This window comes from Leuciscus leuciscus, assembly GCF_965113295.1.
Source record: "Leuciscus leuciscus genome assembly, chromosome: 22".
NCBI classification, from domain to species: domain Eukaryota; kingdom Metazoa; phylum Chordata; class Actinopteri; order Cypriniformes; family Leuciscidae; genus Leuciscus; species Leuciscus leuciscus.
In genome coordinates this window covers 15,253,309-15,273,274 of record NC_138746.1, presented here as the reverse complement: position 1 = coordinate 15,273,274, position 19,966 = coordinate 15,253,309, and the positions used below count along the sequence as shown (strand labels likewise).

Below are 19,966 nucleotides of genomic sequence, written 5' to 3'. Positions count from 1 at the left end.
TCTTGTAATAGCATCCAACCAAGAAGATGACAGAAAAATCTTACAAGAACAGCTGCTATTTATTTGGAGTTAATCAGAGTCACTTCAGGTGAAGGCAGGTGTGTACTATTTCATATGAGCTTGATGATTGGTTCATTCTGAACACAGCTACATAGGCTACCCAATTGTTATGCACACTATGCAGTTAGGTTATTTTATGTTTTTATTTTGTATAAAATTTTTGTTTTTTCTCTGAAATGTGTCACTTTGGTTTTCAGTGGCATTGCATAGGTTGTAATTTCATCATTAAAGGTGCAAATTTATCTTGTTTCATTCCTTAAAAAAAAGCTGTTTTAACAGGGGTGTGTAGACTTTTATATCCACTGTATGTACAAGTAAACAAATAAAATACCATAGTGACAGTTTAAAGTGTTTTTGTAGAGAATTTGTTTGTTTTTTAAGTCCACAGAGCCAGATGTAACCATTGGTCAGAACACCCTTTCTGCATTTATTTATTTCCCTGCTAAATATGGGCATGGGTTCCAAAGCTGAAGATTTAGTCAAATAATCTTGCACTTTACTCTCATAGAGTAAAAAAGTTATATAACTCTATCACTTAAATAGAAAAGAGTGGCATTATGAACACAAAAAAAGTCACAGAGATATTTTTTAAACCTGTTTTTATGTTTGTCAGGAAGCAAAAGTTCTTAGAAAACTATTCACATTTTCAAATTTATCACTAGACAATTCTAAAATAATCCATTTTATTAAGCAAAGTCATTAAATTACATTTGAGAAATGTAATTTTTGTGTTTTTTGTTGTTGTGTACAGCAGTCTGCTATATTTTGTGTTGTAGCACTTCATTAAATCTGATGTCCATTTATTGTTAAACATAATGGCACCAAACCTTGCAAAACGCATTACATTCTTAACTTCCAACTTGAAAAATGGATTGCAAAACTATTTTAATTCAAAACTTTGAAAACTGAAATAAATTGCCATCAGTGTTTAAATTGAAACATATTACAATATATTTAAAATATATTTGCAGGCACAAAGAAAACATTATACACAGATTGTTTTACGTTTGCCCATTATGTTTTAAAGCTCTATGCTGCAATTACAGTATATAAATTTAAGATAGGAAAGAAAATATTATATTAAGAAGAATGTAATATGACAAAAAAGTAACATTCATCCTTTGAAAGTCTTGTCATTTGGTTTGTGACCCATCCTGGCAAAATGAGTCACCATGAGCAAATTTTCAACAATTAGTTATTGTTATTTTCACATTCTTTATTAAAGAAACCTTCAAAATGATGTATGATTTGGTGCAGCAAAGTCAATTTTGAGAAAAATCGAGGTAAAACTTTCTGAAGGTTCCACAAGAAAATCACCTAGCAACAGACAGCCTATATATTAAAACCAACTGTACTGCATGGATCTAATAATATGGTACACATCAGATGTTTTCTCCCCCACAGTTAACCAAACATTCACTTAAGACATAACAGATATTGTTTGTGTGAATACACGCCAAGAGAAATATTATGAAATACTGTAATTCTGTGTATATCGGGATCGTGCGCCTGAGGCGTCTTCGTGCGCACGCTTTGTGTTAGTCAGTGCAAGATCATTTTGCTTACATCAGCATGAGTTTGAAGTCACATGGCATTGGTTCAGACTCATGCCATCGAGAATTTGCTATGAATATTGTGCTGAGGGGAAGCATTTCGACATTTTGCCAGCATGGGTCACATTTCTTCATTCACGGAGTTCACTTTACCTGTTTTTTTTTACATTTAGTGATACAATATTTAGTGTAATCAGTGCTGAAAGTGTTAGGGACCGCGGTTTCAACCCTCAGGAGTACCGGCACTTTTTTCCCCACCACTTCGAGCACTGAATGTAATTATATTGTGACCTGAATCTCATCAGATTCCAGATTAAGCTGGTTATGATCCTCCACAGTACTGTCAAATTTGGGACAGATGAACTCAACAGGTTTCCAGTGTGGTCTTCGTCCACTTCCTCTTTGTCGGAAAGGGGCAAACCGCAACCATTTCTTCACTACATCAGCAAACTGGTGGTGTGTGGCCTCCTTTCCTACGGGTGTCCTCTTCAAGGCACCTGCAGAGAAAAGAGTTGAAACATTACTTCACATGAAGGTCTAAAACTGTTGTACTGAAACATAATTTTAAAGGTTGCTTACGAAATAAAACCCCCTGCAGTCTGGTGTTTCTGAAGCTCCGTTTCTGTCCTCTGCCGACCCAGTTGAGCTCCGAGCCCACACTGAAAGAGAGAACAGCGTGCATAAGACGCCGAACCGCATCATCCACTGTGGCTCCGCCCATCCTTGAGAGATGTGACACCTATGGAAAAATCAAAATATGAAGCAATACTCGTATAGGTGAAGAAGGGAAGAGTGTTACTAGAAAATGTTTGATTGAGGTTTACAAAATCACATAACCCATTATTACATGTGCTGTAGAAACTGTAAATTGAAGAGTACATTTACAGTAGCCTATTTATTATTTACCATTCTCCTTTGAGATTCAGTATCCTCTAAATGCTGCTCCGTTTCATCAAGCTGTTCCATAGTTCTCAGTGGCAGATCTATGTCAAGTGGTTCGTCCTCCTCTTCACACACTTGTCCATGAATCCTGGCCTGCAGGTCTTTCAGAACTTCCCACTGCCTCTGTTGCTCCTCCTTGATCTCAATAAGTAGGGATATGATTTTCCTGTGAGCCGCTGTCTCTGTAGTTGTAAAAAGGTCGATTAAGTGAAGACTTACAAAAGGTTAAAATTCAGCATTGATATCAACTGTGTCAAGCTGCGTCAGTTGAGTTCAATTTGTGTGCAGATATCCATGTGTCTACTTGCTGACTACTTGCCAAGGTGTTCTGGGTTGTTTCTGTAGGCTGTTTCTATATAGACAGTACAGTCTGATTTAAATATTTTATTCTATTAACAGGAATTTTATGTTGTACATCTGACGGTACTCTACATAAGGACTTAATTTTGTCAATCGGCAATTGATTGAATCGTAGGTTCATTGTCGTTTGCTATAGAGAACAGTCATCAGGTTCTGAATGTAAAAACTCAATTTTAACAATAACTTATAAACCATTAAAGACAGCCTTACTGTAAGCTATATGAGGTTGTTAATCGATACAGGGTTTATACAGAGATTCTTAAATTGAATTTACTTTTTACTACCTATTTTACTACCATCACAATATTTTTACTACCAACACGGCTTCAAACTTCAACTGTAGCAGTGTTAAGTGTTAAGTAAAGTGACAAGTAAAGACATGAAATATCTTTCCAAAATGAATTAATAACATATTTAATCACAATTTAATGAGGCAATTATAACTTAATTTCAACACTGGGAGGGAGAGATAGAGAACCAGAGAGAGCGAGAAAGAGAAAGTCAGGAGAGGTTCTGTAGGTGTATGTGAGTGTGCATGTGTGTTAGGGCAAGTGAGTGAGCTACATTCAAGTAAGAGGGAACTCTACCATAGGACTTGGATTAATCAAGATATCACAACAGGCCTTGGTCCATAGGATTTACTCAATATGTCAAAGAGTAACAATTACATAAAAATTAGAAGACAGACTGGACCTTTAGAATGAACAGCTACACAATGTGTAATAATAAAGTGCAATTGTACACTATAATAACAGTATTTCATTAATAAACAAATAACTTCAACACTAGACACAAGCCGAGCACTGTCCAACTCACAACTTTTTTTAGTGATGGCCAAATACAGAAAAATAAACAAAGGGCCGGGCCACACACTAGAGGTGACATATTCACACAATACACAATACTGTATTTTTACAACCTGGCTATAAAACGCTATAAATCCATCCATATTTTTTTCCAAAACGCTATAAATCCATCCATATTTTTTCCCAAAACGCTATAAATCCATCCATATTTTTTCCCAAAACGCTATAAATCCATCCATATTTTTTTCCAAAACGCTATAAATCAATCCATATTTTTTTTCAAAACGCTATTAATCCATCCAGATTTTTTTCAAAACGCTATAAATCCATCCAGATTTTTTTCCAAAACGCTATAAATCCATCCAGATTTTTTTCCAAAACGCTATAAATCCATCCAGATTTTTTTCCAAAACGCTATTAATCCATCCAGATTTATTTTTTCAAAACGCTATAAATCCATCCAGATTTTTTTCCAAAACGCTATTAATCCATCCAGATTTTTTTTCAAAAGCTATAAATACATATTTTTCCCCCAAAAAATTGTCTTGTTAAAAAGTATTTTGTCTTTTATTTCGTGTTTGCATTTGAGAAAAAAAACATGTTATGTAGCCTAACCGTTCGTTCTCCATTAAGGATGCTTTTAAAACTTAAAACTTAAGACATCAAACAGAAAACACAAAGCCTCTCTTTGAAACGAATTTCGTTTTGTATTAATTGTATCTTAATTTTAATCCATGTTTCATTATTTTGTATAATCACAACACGTTCAGACATGAACCGAAACTCAGCGTATACAGGTAGCCTAGGCTACTCGCCTCACAGACCTAAACAAATTAGAAATATCCTATATCTATTATCTACAGAAAGCTTGAAATTTCTACTTTTAAACAGAACCATTCAAAACTAAATAAAAGTAGGCTATAGGCTAATCCGTAAGAAATGCATTTTTCTCCGGCGCGTTCACTACTGCGAAGATCGCGAGTCAGTAGGCTTGTTCGACTTCATACAGCTCTGCGCAGACCGATCGGCAACTGACTTGAAGCAGTGCATGCCGGTTAGAAATTTTGTCTGACTTGATACAGCGCCGACGCCACGTGACTGTGACATATGCCATCAAAGTACCGCGAGAGCATTTCGAGAGTAGCCGGAGAACTCAGCCAGCGCAGCTTCTCAAGAGCGGCTGCACTGGGCTGCAGGAGGGCTGATGACGACACAGCTGTCCCACGATTGGCCGGATTCACTTCATGACAACGATCACGTGTGTTTCGTGTTTATTCGAACACCTTTAGTTACTCTAAAGATCACAAATCAGTTTTTTATAACAGTAAACACTCTTTTCATGTCGTATGTTATATTGTGTCATGTTTATCAAATTAAAACTGATTAAAAAACGTAGCCTATAGACTCCACTTCATTAATAGTAGAAATTATGTTGAACTTTATTCTTGTTCAAACAGACGCTGTATGAAGCAGTACATAAAGTAGGCCTATTGAATAAAAATGTCTCTGAAACATCTGTGTATTATTTGGCCAATATTACATTTATTTCACTTCAGCTGTGGTAAAGTACGCGAACACCACGTGAGCGGTCACTACGGGAACCAGAAAGTGTCCGACTTCACGTCTCCGTTTGCAGCTCCTCCCCGCCTGCACGCGGCTACTCTCGCCGATCGGTTACATCCAGCCGCAGCCGATGTCGAACACACCTAGTGTCAACTTCATCTTTGCAGCTGACACAGAAACACTTGTTTATTAATAAACAATTAAAATGTCATAATATATATTTTTTACAGCGTTTAGGTGCCGTTTATATGAACGCGTCACCACTGCATGAGAGAGAGAGAGAGAGAGAGACACACACACACACACACACGCAAGGTCTCTCCCTCTCTGCCGTGCGCTCGCTACACGGTTTGCATGCGCGCTTTTGCTCGCTCGCTCGCTCTAGATTCGCAGGAGATTTTAACTAATTTCCAGGCATCATAACATTACAAAAGGCAATTGTAATATTTTTTTATTACTATTTTGGTATGATGAACATTCACCCGCCAGTGTGGCGGATAGCCTTTTGAGATTTACTCGCCAAACGGAAAATCTAACCGGAAAATTTACTACCTCGTCAGATGACGTTTACTACTTTTTACTACTTTTTACTGGCCTTAATTTGGCATAATTTAATTTACTACCTTTTACTACCTTTTACAACCCCGCGGAAACCCTGCGATAGTATTTGCTCATGTATGAAGCCATTAGCCCGCATTATTTCAACTTAGTTTTAAAATAATCATGTTTAACAGATTTTGTGGTGAAAAACTACAAGTAAAATGCGACAAAAGATCTTTTTAGCTATAGAGAGAGAGAGAGAGAGAGAGAAGAGAGAGATCTGCAGTGTTTCGTCAGCAGAACAATCCATACAGCTCAGCGAAGACAGCCTCGCTTTAATTTCCGTTAAAAATCAAAGATGGCGCTGTTGTGAATAAGGTCTATTGCTGCGATCTCATGTGATTGACAGGTTGTCCCGCCTTCGCGCCAGTAAACGCGTCATCAGAGAAGAGATATCATTCCAAGAGAGAAGGAAAGTTACTTTCATTAAAGTTTAGCAGGGTACATGAATAATAATAATATATATTTTTTATTTTTTTATACTTTAATACATCATTTATAACAAATACTGCAATATTACATTAAAAAAAATAAAAAGTCAGTTTTTGATTTCATGTTTGCTGAGTTTAAAAAAAAGATATTTTTTTTTTAAAGGAGGTTCTATGGAGGTTGGAGTAGAGTTGAGGGTTGTTTTATATATCTAAAAAGATAATGTATAACTTCCATTTAAAAAACTTCAAGTCAAGACATTTTAACACCACAAAGTTCCATAACGATTTAAGAAAAGCGATGTAAAGTGGTTATTTTCACTGCCTACAGTACCTGAAGATGAAGATGCGTTCTCTAGCATTAACTTTTCTGCCACTCCTGCAGGATTGTAGGACTGTGAATCCGCGCTGAAATTCACCTCCGCCCGCCCCGGGATGTCTTCTGCGCTCCTTCTCAAGTCTCCGGGCAGAGGGTTCATATCCTCCTCAGGCACCGCTAAGCGTCTCTGTGCCATTTCTGCCATGTGTTTACTCACTAAACCCTCCGCCCGGCGGTTTATGGCCCAGCTCGAACGACCGACACTGTTTGGGTCCATTTTTATGGGTGTATTTATTAATTTACAAATAGCACTTTATGCAAAAATTGCTACTCTTGTTAAACACTGCGATATATGCGAGAAATAGGCGGAAATGGTTATCAAACTGTCCCCAGCCAGCGCACGTATCACGTTACGCAAACGTCACAGCAACGTTGGCAGAACGTTGGGAATTTTGAAAGAACTACAATTCCCACAAGCATACCGTGACGTCACCCGTCGCTTACAGGCGCGCAGTTAAATTTAACTAAATCAAAATGTTGTCCACTTATTTTTTTTATGCATTTATAGCAAAATGTTTTGGATAGATTTGGAATGTATCCTTTGAAAATGCTTAGGCATGAAAGTTTACTTTTCTAAAAAGATTATTCTTTAGTTTATTTGAATAGACAAAGATTACCATCAAATCTGGTCTTTATTGTTAATCTTTGTTTGATTACGGGGAAATACCATATACATAAACAAAAATGTGTTAAAGAAAAACCCAACTTTTTGTTATTTCAGATAGATATGAAAAATTATATAGAGTTACTACTTGGGTTGATGGTAAAGCAAAACTCACTAGGTCTCTATGCAAACCTTTTATGCTATTTATATGATTTTCTCATACCTGTTCCTTTTTCTGTTTACATTTCTTCTTTTTTCCCCCCTTCTATTTACTTGTATTATTATTTTATATGTTATACTTCTTTCTCTTACACACTCACTAATCCATGTTTTCATGGCAATATACAGTATATTCATCTGCAAATCAAGGAAGTGTAATGGGCTATGTTGTTTGAGATGCATCTGTGCTTATGAGGGCTAAATGTTTGAAAATGTCATCGACAAATATAGTAGCGTAAAACATGCAATTACAGACTACTTTGCTCTAAATCAACTAATAACAACAGTTTTGTGTGAGGGCTAGGGGTAGTTTTGATATTTTGGAAATATCTTTATCTCTGTAGAACCAATCCATTTATTAGATGCCCTTATACAGTGAAAGCAACATGCCTGCTTTTATGGCTGAAATGACCATTAGCGAACAATAGTGTTTACCTCAGCAAAGATCATTTTAATTATGTTCAAGTAGCAAAAAAAAAAAAGAAAAAAAAAAAAGGAAAAAAAAGTACTCCTCTGATATACAACTGAAACACCTGAACAAAATGGTTTAGTACATAAAGCCAACCACCATTCTTTTTATGATTTCTGAAATGCAGAAGACATCAATTAATCTGAATGAAATATCTATGCTTTCATTGGAGTTTTCCATTGGAAAAAAGAAAAAGAAATATGAAAACATGCAATAATCTAAGAGGTCTAAATCCACTGCTGTCCGTCCAGTGCTCAACAATGTGTAATAGTAATGAACATAAATAATTCCTTATATTAAAATATCCCATGCAACTTAGCAAACCAAGGGTGTTTAATCAAACCCTCAACACAACAACAACAAAAATAAACAAATAAAGGACCCAAACATTGTACAGTATCTATGAAAATATTGTCAACAGATATACAGGCAAAGACAAAAAATATGAAGACATTTTCTTGTATGTATAATTATGTACATCAGCAATGCATCACCCTGTAAAAGTCACTTCTTATTAATATATGCCTGAATCCATGAAGAAATATCAGCAGACAAGAAAAGGAAATATGAGTGTAAATTGTCTAATTGTGGGCTAATTGTTTGTGCATGCCCCCATTATTATTATCATTATATTTGTGCGTACAAACGAACAGCAGCACTTTGATTTTCAGAAGTGATGATGACCAAATAGCATCGATCAGTACATAATAACTATTGAATCTGTAGATCGCTATGGCTGGTATATTGCAACCATAAACATAGGCATTAATGTCCCACAACCTGTAAGCAGCAGTGCTCATATTCTGAAGCATTACAGTTGCAGTGATAGTTAATTTAGTTGCATCTCAAAGCCTCTTTTTACTATCCTTGATATCGAGCATATAGAGTGCACAAACTCTGTCAAACCTTACTGAAAGTAAGTAGCATATATATGACTCTAAGAATGTGATGTGTCATGTTTAGGATTTACAAGAAAAAACACAAACACAGTAATTAATCTACACATTATTGCATTTGATGAACAAAACTTTTCATTAAACCCTGCCTTCCCGAAATCTTCCTTATAATACCCTGCTTTACGAAGAAGAAAAGAATGAACTACTGTAACAATCCTCAGCATCCAAACACAGCTCATACACTCTACTTGGATTACACCTAGCTTATATTTACCAGGAATATCACATTGCTTAAACCCTAGGCCTTCTGTTGCATTTTTGGGAAGTAAACTAGGCCTCAATGTCTATTATGAGTAATATAGAAAACAAAATGTTCATATTTGCTCATATAATCGGCCAACCTAGGGAAAAAATTATCCTCTTTTTTACATCATTGATAAAAGAATGACCTACAAAGTGTGACCTTTGATTTTAAACATGCTAAAAGTACTTTGACAGTAAGCTGACAAATTAGTTATTTTTTTGCTAAAGAATTCACTTGAAGCACATCCTACAGACTTTTAACAGCAGAAAACATTTCTAAACATTTTGCGTTACAAAATACAAAGTTGCGTTTTTGATAAAAATACTTTGCCGCAATACTCTTCCAGATATGTCATCTAAATTCTCTCCTTAAATTATGACAAACAATTACACACCCAGTATCAACCAGTGCATAAAACACAAAATTTCCCTGCAATGTGCCTTCCGACTAGAAAACCTGCATGAAGTTTCTAACTAGACTAAAAGAGTCCATAGAATCGCTACTTTGTCAGCTCACTAAAAACCTCTGTAAGGAGAAATAGTCCACGCATCCACACATTGTGCCACAGTTAAAAGTTTACAGCTGTGATACATTGTGGCGGTGTCTTTTTACAACCCCCAGAAGCAGAGGCATACAAAACAAAGTATTTAAATCGTCCTTCTAAAAGAAGGCCAAGAAATGGAGTCCCGGTCACATCAGCATAAATAACGTCTGAAAAATCCAACTTATTAACTGCATCCTTGGAAATGAATTCTGATCCTTGTTTCCTTGATAAAATTCCTTGATAAACTCTAAGATTAGAGTGGCATGCTAAGAGAAAAATTACTTGACCTCTTCTAAAGCAAATTTGATTGTTTTACATCTATGGTTTGACTTTGAAACAGTCTTATCAACGTTAGATGTTAGCTTCATTTTACCAGGACAAGTTCCTGTTAATCAGCTTCTTAGGTTTGTGGCTCACTCACTCCATTCACTCTTAACAGGGAATGGGCCGATCTTAAATGTCAAAACAGTTAAGTATAAAATATATGTGTGTGTATATATATATATATATTTATATGTTTTCCCCTTGCCTGCCGAAGTTTTGAGTGTTCAAAAAATCTCTACAATTACCTCGGATGTCACGTCACACCGATATCAAATAGTAGAAACTGTTTTACGCATCAAGTCAAAGGTGCATCTAAAAGGGTGCATAATATTCAGAGATGAAGGAGAAGGAATCCAGTAGAAAAGGCTGACACACAAGCTCTGAAGGACAAAACGGCGTAGCCTGGCTGAAACTCCAGAACGGTCTCTTCTTTGGGACAGCTGTGGGTTGGTTTAGTTTCAGTACGTCATAGGAAAGCAATGTGCATAAATAGTTTTCAATAAATTAATAAATAAACTTTTCTCTGTTTTCAGTATATACAGAGTGTTAGAGACGAAAGAATGTTCATAAACACATCTATAGAAATCCCATATATCGTCTCACTAAACATAAATATGTTGGTTGTAGCGTTCCAACATGTGTCTCCACACAGGTGCAAACAAATGCCCGCTGTCTCTCTAAAAGCGATCTCCAACCTTTCGCTTTTATTACCTTCTCTGCACGGTAAACATATTCTCATTGGAAAAACGTAGACACTGATGACCCTGGCATCTGGATCAATCTGTCACATGAAGGTTGAAAGTGACTTGGTAATGCCCAAATTAAAAAGAGGACTGTTCAGTAAGTATTTACTAGAGGTCACCAGTACCTTTCAGCAAAAAAAGAGAACCCTCATAAATCTATCATTTTACCGATATTAACAAGTCCAGTCTCTTCTTCCGTCAATTAGCAGCTAACAAAATAAATGCCATCATAAAATACATTTAGATCGTATTCTTTAAATATGTAATATGCAAAATATTTTCAAAAACAAAAACAAAAAGTATTCACATCAAACCAGGCAGTAGTCATCCTTTACTACATTCCTGTCCCGTCAGAACAGTCTTTATACATTATCAGTCAACAGGACCATTCCTCACGCACAATCCTCTCTCCTCTTGTAACACCACAGACCTAGAGACTCTATCAATATTGCACCCATTGAAAAGAAAAAGAGAGGATCGATAGAGGATCAGCTAGATCAATAAATAAATATTCCTTCAGAAAAGCCGGTCTGCCTCTGATCAAGGACTTGTGCCATTATCCTCGCAAGGTCAAGGAGGGAGTGCCGGGAAAAGGAACGTTTCTCATTCTTCGCGGCAGGTTGGCAGATTGACGAAGGTGAATACGTTGAACTCGATGAGGATGGAGAAACACAGAAAGACAGCGTACATCAGCAAACACATGAAACCCAAACGCCTGTCCAGTTTCCAGTTGTTCAAATGTACACCGAGAACCTGAGAGGGAAAGAAAGGGTAGATTGTGAGAGATGGATTCAAAGGACATTTGTTTGAATAAGTGTTTTTAATTGCTCTCACATACCGTGAGAAACACAGATGCCAGCAGCAGCCCGACCGAGAAGATCAGGCCTTTACTGTTCAGGTGAATCTGAGAAGAGATGCATAAATGTTAGAACTTGCACTTATAAAATGTTGGCAAATGGTTTCAAACAAAGCCCTGTGTTTATTCTGCGACTCGAAATGTGTTTTCAATTTAGACCAGATGTAGACAAACATGTACACAGACCCAAAATTGCCTATTTTCTTTTTGTCTAAATTTCTACTTTAAACTTGCAATTGTTTTCCAGTTTTCTGCTTCCTCTCACGTGACTAACGCAAACATTCTGCATTTATCAATATCATCCGATATTGAATATTTAATTGTTCATGCTCATTTCCTTTATTTGTATATTTAGATTGCGTTTGTCATCATGCAACACACACATAAAGTTAGTCTTTAAAAACAAAAATTTAATAAGACTCAATATCCAATATACATTTTTCATATTGTACATTATAATGCTGGGATGATTAAAATCACTTGTAACTTTCTTTTTTGGGGGTATTTATTTAGACAAAACAATACAGAATTTTACAATTAGCCATTTATTGATTTTTGGCTATAATAACAAAAATTATTAGCGGTCTCAGTGCATCACTAATGTCACAGTTTTTGGGTTATAGGTAATAACTAAACAAACAATACTGATTTTTCATTTGGTCTCTGACAATGCTCTCCGCCATTGACGAGTTATCTTGTCTTTTATGAGAAAATGTTTCCCTGCCATTGACGAGATTTTACGGTGTTCCGTGTTACCGCTGTTGTAAGGTAGGGGGGCGCTATTACGCATCTCCTGAACGAGTACAGTATTTTCAGGTCAAAACACAGGCAAAGAAGATCTACTCAATCTATGTTGTGATCAATGTACTGAATCTAGACGTAGTCTTTGACAAAAACTGGATTTTCTCAGCTTTTTGCTCAAAATGTTGCTTTTTTTAATGAAACTTACATTCAAGTGTTGAAAAAAAAAAAGAATGTATGAAGATATAATAAAATATTTTTTTGTTTAAAAGCAGAGGGGCTGTTCTTTCTTTTGATATATTGCATGTTCAGATATTCATACAACGAAATATTCTGGGGGCCATGACATTTTTGTGAAAATGACCAAAAACGCTGGCGGTGGCTGGCAAAAAAAACAAAAAACAAAAAAAACCCAGGCAGGGAAAGAATTAAGCATTTGCCAAATTAATCATTAAACAATAATGAAGATTATGACATTTTGCACTTACTGTGGAACCATAGTCGATGGCCAAAGTCTGGAGGGTCCAGGGCAGACCAAGCCCTATCAGGATATCAAACACATTACTACCAATGGAGTTGGACACAGCCATGTCACCCATTCCTGAAAAAGATTGATAGACAGTTTAAAGGCTGAACATATTACGATCATCATAATCTACAAACAATTTCATATCTGCTAATAAAACTTCAACACCCATAATGCACTTTTGATTTTGACTCCGCATCTTTGTCAATCTGACCGTCCAGGGACAGGAATACAAAAAAATCAGAAGATTGATCAGTAGTTTTAACAAATGTCTGTCAAAATTCTGCCATCTTTGTATTGTTATAATGTCGGTTGTATATGTAAATTAACAATGTGTTCATTACAATTATTCTTTTATTTTTATTTTTATTCTATTATTTATTCAATCTCTTCCTGACAAAGCAAACTGATTATTTTATTCAGGGATAGAGTGTAAATAATAATGCTAAAGCGTGAAGAAATAATAATTCGTTCCTACCTTGCCGTGCCACAATTAAACTGGCCAAACAGTCAGGAACGCTGGTGCCAGCAGCCAAGAAAGTGATGCCCATAATGACATCAGGAATGCCCATAGTGTAACCGATCACTGTGACCTGCCACGAAAGTGTCAACAGGTCACTGAACGATTCTAAAAAAGAAGTTTAAGAATTTATAAAATCAATATTTCTGCGGCAAGCCTTACCATCCACACCATGATGTAAGAGAAAAAAGCGATCCAGAGGGTGGAGTTGATGAACGAGGCCATATACCAGCGCTCCCAACGAGACGAGGCACAGTTGGGCACGGTCAAAAACAGCAGCAGACTCAGTGGCCAGGCCAGCAGCCACTTTAGCTTATTACAGCCCCCACCTGCACAAGATCAGGACATCATTTGAGTCATTAGTCTTTTATCAAACACTCTCATTCAAAGCAGCTTACAGAACACTTCCTGCCATGAGGGGCTTTCGCACGGGATAGTTCTAGGAACTAGCCACCTGGGTGGTTCTCTGAGAACTAATGGTTCCCTTAGGAACATTTTCCTGGTTGCCTTTGCACCGCCAGTAGGAACTCTGAAGTGACGTAAGCTGCACTTGTTGTTGTGTCTTTTATTTTGACGGCGCGGCGGTCGGACCTTTATTTTGACGGCATTCTCCGTGTTCATTAGTTTATGATCTGTCTAAGTCCTGTCTAATACGTCATTAGATAGAACTGTTATACATAGAAAGACAGTATATGAAAAGGAATTAGCGTATGCCATGTGGTTGATGTCCAGTGTTGCTTGCTGAGCAGAAATACATAATCATGTTTGCTTGGTCCCCTCGAAGTTGCGTTGGATTTTCTCCTCAGCGTAAAGGTTAAGAGGCCCATCTATAACTGATTTCCATGTTCGTAGAGTTAGTTTCTGGAGTAAATATATAGGCTATAATCTGTGTGTTTACATAGCTTTTTTGAAAATGGTCGGTGCTGGTGTTTTGCATGCGTTTGGCCAATCAGCGTACAACAAAAAATCCGGGTACTTCCGCCAATAGTTCTAGGAACTATGAAAAAGTTCCTCCGCTGCGAAAGCCCCTATGGACAGTTTATAGACGGCCATTTCTAGGGGTTGAACCTAAAACCTAGAACTTTGCAAAAAGATATTCTTAATTAGGATTTTCGTCAGTCAACAATAATAAATGTACCGGGGCAGCGGTATGGTACGAAGGGTCCTTCTTTGTCATCTTCTTCCTCTTCCTCCTCATCGTTTTCATTGTTTTCATTGTCCTCGTTCTCGTTTTCGGTGTCAGTGCCAGCTTCAGCTCCTCCCCTGTCGTCATCATGGTGACCTCCCTTACGCCCGTTCAGGCCTCGGTCCGGTCCTGCCAGCCCATTCTCCACCCCACGCTTTCCAGGGATTTTTACGGTCACCTCTGAGTCGCCGTTACTGAAACGACTGTTTATCAGACGCTGCCTCTGCAAACACACACACACACATGCACATAGTAGTCTTGAGTAAATACACAGAACATCTACAATGAATAACCACTTAAGGTCATTGCAACTTTATTTTTTCACCATTGTGTGAGATTTAATTATATCTCACAATGTGACTATTTCTTATTTTAACCTTATCTCACAATTACCATTTCAGTTTTATTCCAAGCGAGATGCATTGTATGAAATTAAGTTTTTTTATTTTTTTTATTAATACTTTTATTCAGCAAGGATGCATTAAAGTGATCACAAGTGACAGTAAAGACATTTATAATTTTACAAAAGATTTCTACTTCAAATAAACACTGGTCTTTTGAACTTTCTATTCATCAAATATAATGAATAAATGTATCACGGTCACCACAAAAACATTAAGAAGCACAACTGTTTTCAACATTGATAAAAATAATAAATGTTTCTTGAGCATCAAATCAGTGGATTCTGAAGATCATGTGACACTGAAGACTGAAGTAATGATGCTGAAAATTCAGCTTTGCAATCACAGGAATAAAATACATTTAAAAAAATATTAAAGTAGAAAAAGTTATTTTAAATTGTAATAATGTTATAAAGTATTTCTGTTTTTACTGTATTTCTGATACTATAAATGGTCCTTGGTGAGAGACTTCTTTCAAAAACATTAAAAGTCTTACTGACCCAAAACTTTGAATGGAAGTGTATCAATTCTACGTAATACACTTCAATGTGAGAGGGACAATGTTCATTTACAGACATTTAGTCTGTTCACAAAAAATGATTTGAGATCAAACTCAATTTAACCGCCTGTAAAAAACTAGGCACAATCTACAGTAAGCATGTATTTGACTGTGTTTGACTCAACTATATATGTGAAAGAATGCAGATGTGTGTGAGTGCAGATGTGTGTGACTGACCTCTGTAATGAGCATTCTGGAGGCCATCGTGAGGCGTGTGCGAGGGGAGAAGTGGCTGGTTATCATGATTCTCATTCCAGCCTCAGAGAAGGACAGTTGATGAGGGTATGCAGACAAGAGTTCGTCCACCATTAGCACTGATGGCTTCCTGTGGAAATTTGCTAAGAGTGACAGAACAACAATGTTGAAATTTAGATGGCACACCAAGCAGTTATACGCGTGATTCATATAAAACAGGACTGCATTACCTTTCTTAAGCAGCACGACAGTGGCGTCACACCCATCGTCGATGTCAGTGTTACTGGCTGTGCCGTTACCCAGATTTGCTGCGTTCTTTTTCCGCCGTTCGATGTAATGAACCACCCGCGAGTTAAATCTGATTAACACGAAGGAAGGAGAGTTAATAAAATCAGCAGTGATGTGATCTACTGATGCAAAGTAGATATGAATAGCAATGAATCCATGTAATAATGAAACATTTCCATGGCAACAGAATAAAGGAGAACTTACTTCATTAATATAATGTAAAATAGGTACAGCACTATTAGGATGAGCGATTCATACCTGAGAAGAAATAAAGTAGCATAAATGACTGAATACATAACAGAATGTGAAACAAATGTAATATGGCAAATGAAGAGGGTGTTCTGGTGTAACAGCAGCGTTTATCTTACCATGTCACCTTCTCATCATAGATGAACTTGAAAAAAAAAAAGAGAGCAAAAGTTAAATTAAATAGACAAATATGGCAATGCCAAATTCCTTCAAACATTTCAGAAATGTTGCATATTACCACTAGAGGGCAGGATTATCTAACTGTAATATGGGTCCTGAGGATCTAATGCATAAAATAGCATTTCTGTGATGCTTTATTTAATTTTTGCTGAATCTTTAAATAAAAAACATTATAATAATACAATACAATATAAAATATTATATTAGCATGATAAGTAAACATTTTCAAAATTATAACATTTCATTAATATACAGGTTTATTTTATATATAAATTTCAAGTATACTGGTATGCATTTGTCTAATTATTTAATTTAATTTGTTATAAATTGCATTATCAGCATCATTTTAGTGAAAATTGAACAAGAACTGTTTATTTTCAGGTTTATTTTTTGAATTCTATATTTTCAACATGGTCTCAGACATTTGGACCCCACTGTATATGTTATAAATATACATAAATACAAACTAATCAGAAAAAATAGATCTACAGATATACAACCATTTACTGTAATTAAGAGACATATCACCACTTCCCCCCAAAAAGTCCATGTTTCAACTATAACAGTATAAACTGTTGCAAGACAGTTTGTTCTTTCAGTGAATCCAATTTTTAATAAGGTGTTCAGTGTAGTATCTCTGTTACTCTGTGTCCTGTGTACTATTAATCGGTGTTTGTTGTTCCTCTGTGCTGGGAACACATGCAGAGAGTGTGGGCAAATAAGAGTCCTGTGCTGCCGGCCATGGGCCCCACGGGAGAGCCACTTGCTTCTACTCTCCTGCTGCGTGAGGAGGCCCATAGGCTTTATGGGAGCATGAAAAGCCACTTAGAGATCTACTCACCACGATCAGAGCGGTCACTGAGATGGTGTAGTACACAGAGTCTCTCATTAACGTCCAACACGAGAGCCGTACTGCCTGCATCGATGAGAGAGAGGACGGATGAGAGACAGTTAACACACACACACACACACACACACCCTGTAGGGGAAGGGTTCAATGGAGTGGAGCAAGTGTCAAAGCAGAACAACTCTTCTATTACATTACAATGACAAGTAAATATTTTAATGATTTACTTCCGACATCCATCTTGAACAAGTGCTTTATTTGTGGTGACAGAAGTCATAAAAACCTAGAGCAAGTTATAATAACTCATAAAGGATGTGCATATTACAGGACACTGATTAAACATGGGACACACACAGAAGTATGATGATTTAGAAATTAAGTTAAATTAATCAATTAATCTTTGATAATGATATTGCATGATAATTGTACAGAATAAGAGTTTAGTTTGAAAAGTCTATTCCACACAATAAAATTGCATGCTTTTTTGTCATTCATGGACTCATGCAAACCCTGGTATTAAAGGATTTTAAAATGTGCTTGTCATGCCTTTTACATCTTACATAATGTGTAATCTGTGACTATTTCCAGATTTTTGGGAAAAGTTGGATGGTTGGTCTTGGCTTACAAAATGTAGAATACTGAATTTAAGTGCGTGAATCGGAGGTGAAGGAAATCATTTAAGTGCGTGAATCAGAAGTGAAGGAAATGATTTAAGTGCGTGAATCGGAAGTGAAGGAAATGAACGAAGTAGGAACCATATATGGACATGACATCCTGTACCGAAATCCAGCTGATTGAACCATGTGAAGTAATCCATATTGAATGGGCCATGTTTTGAAGGGCGATCCTTCCATAAAAAGCATTGATCTACGTCAGAGCACCGAAAGTAATGCGCCATCACTCACTCACGCCAGCACAGCTTAATTTACACCACAGGTGACACTCTTTGCTTTGTGTTTCCGTGGTAACCAGAAGCTCCATTGTTGCAGATGTGCTTTTTCCCCTGCTTGACTTTGATGGACTCCATGCGTAAATGTAAGTGTCATTTAGTGATTTACTGACATCACTAATATAGGATGGTAATTTTGTTAGAAAACCAAGAGCACAAATACAAATCTACAGTATTTCATGTATGTCTGTATATACATATATATACATATATATGGTCACACTTTAGTTTAGGGTCCAATTCGCACTATAAACTAACTATTACCTATTTTTACCTCAAACTCATAATTACTGCTTATTAATAGTTAGTAAGGTAGTTGTTAAGTTTAGGTATTGGGTAAGGATATAGAATATGGTCATGCAGAATAAGCCATTAATATGTGCTTTATAAGTACTGATAAACAGCCAATATCCTAGTAATATACATGCTAATAAGCAACTAGTTAATAGTGTGAATTGGACACGAAACTAATTAGTTATATATTATGTTAAAATTAAATGTTTCAAATAAATAGTTGTTTACAAAATAAATTTGCTGTCAATTAATATAGTTAATTAGTATTAATGTTTGTTAAATATTGGAAAAGAGGGTAAGAAGAAATATAATTGTTTGTATGCAGGGTTTTAATTTTTTTAATTTTATTTACCAGCCATTCAGAATTTCTACAAGCCAAAAAAAAGATCTATCTATCTATCTATCTATCTATCTATCTATCTATCTATCTATCTATCTATCTATCTATCTATCTATCTATCTATCTATCTATCTATCTATCTATCTATCGATCCCCTTTTTCTTATATATATATTTGGATTTGGATTTCATAGCCTACATTAATTTCTTATTCTCCTCCCTACTTTTTAATCTTCACTATTGCTTCAATGCAAATGAACATGCGTGCCATTATTTGTTGCGTAGTTTTGCGTAGTATGTTCAAATAAGCCAGATATGCACAGATTCTGCGCAATACGCTGTATTTAGTATATCATGATGACTCAAGTATTTGCGCTAAATCTACGCAGATTTGTCTTACACAAATTTCCCCAGCAAAGTGACCAAACATAATAATTAACACGACAAATTGGCAAGTGACAGCGTTACCCGCCAAAGCTGATTTTTACCCGCATTTGGCGGGTGTTAATTTCTAACCCTGTTTGTATGCATATGCGTGGGGACACTATTCTGAGGTCTATCAGACTACCCAGAATGCCACTATTCCACTGCCAGATGGTGACTGAAGAAAGACTGGGAGAGGAAAAAACTATTAAGCCGTTTCCCATGCTAATGCAAAGAGAGATATAACCTCATATCCTTTTTTCTTTAACATAGTAAGGGTCTCAGGAGGTTAAACCGAAGCAGTGTGAATGACTGAATGAAGTGGAAAGCAGCGGACAGGATGGAAAAAAAAGAAGCAACTCCACAGCTAACATGACTGACCTCATCAGCTACTCTCAGTGACCCCTGAGAATAGTCTGCTCACTTCTCACTGTCAGTCTGCACTAAGCAATGGCTTTTTTTTAGGGCAGAGGTTTAGAGGGGAGATGCACAGGCCACCTCATTCATCTCTAAGTTGACCTCTCACAGATGCTGAGAATTCATAATGCTTGCTCAGTACATTTGTGTCGACTGTCTAAAGGAAAATAATGTCTTACTGGCAATGTGTAGACACTGTATT

General features: G+C 36.4%; 2 protein-coding genes across 2 annotated transcripts in view; both read right to left on the bottom strand.

Annotated features, from left to right (window-relative positions):
• Nucleotides 1-642: 642 nt before the first annotated feature.
• LOC309487258 (uncharacterized protein) lies at nt 643-7,028 on the bottom strand. The gene is made up of 4 exons (XM_082154863.1): nt 6,647-7,028; nt 2,520-2,737; nt 2,193-2,352; nt 643-2,110 (listed from the first exon to the last, which is right to left on the bottom strand). Exons 1-4 carry the CDS (start codon nt 6,906-6,908, stop codon nt 1,893-1,895), a joined length of 858 nt encoding a protein of 285 aa, XP_082010989.1. The 5' UTR covers nt 6,909-7,028; the 3' UTR covers nt 643-1,892.
• Nucleotides 7,029-7,855: 827 nt separating this feature from the next.
• The window catches only part of slc24a3 (solute carrier family 24 member 3), a 75,458-nt gene continuing 63,347 nt past the window's right edge, over nt 7,856-19,966 (bottom strand). Inside the window, exons 7-17 of the mRNA XM_082154814.1 lie at nt 17,337-17,411; nt 16,435-16,460; nt 16,271-16,324; nt 16,009-16,136; nt 15,761-15,921; nt 14,576-14,846; nt 13,600-13,766; nt 13,396-13,510; nt 12,880-12,992; nt 11,633-11,698; nt 7,856-11,547 (exon numbers count right to left, since the gene is read on the bottom strand). Coding sequence (XP_082010940.1) covers nt 11,398-11,547; nt 11,633-11,698; nt 12,880-12,992; nt 13,396-13,510; nt 13,600-13,766; nt 14,576-14,846; nt 15,761-15,921; nt 16,009-16,136; nt 16,271-16,324; nt 16,435-16,460; nt 17,337-17,411 — 1,326 coding nt within the window. The 3' untranslated portion in view covers nt 7,856-11,397. The remainder of the gene's footprint in view (nt 11,548-11,632; nt 11,699-12,879; nt 12,993-13,395; nt 13,511-13,599; nt 13,767-14,575; nt 14,847-15,760; nt 15,922-16,008; nt 16,137-16,270; nt 16,325-16,434; nt 16,461-17,336; nt 17,412-19,966) is intronic.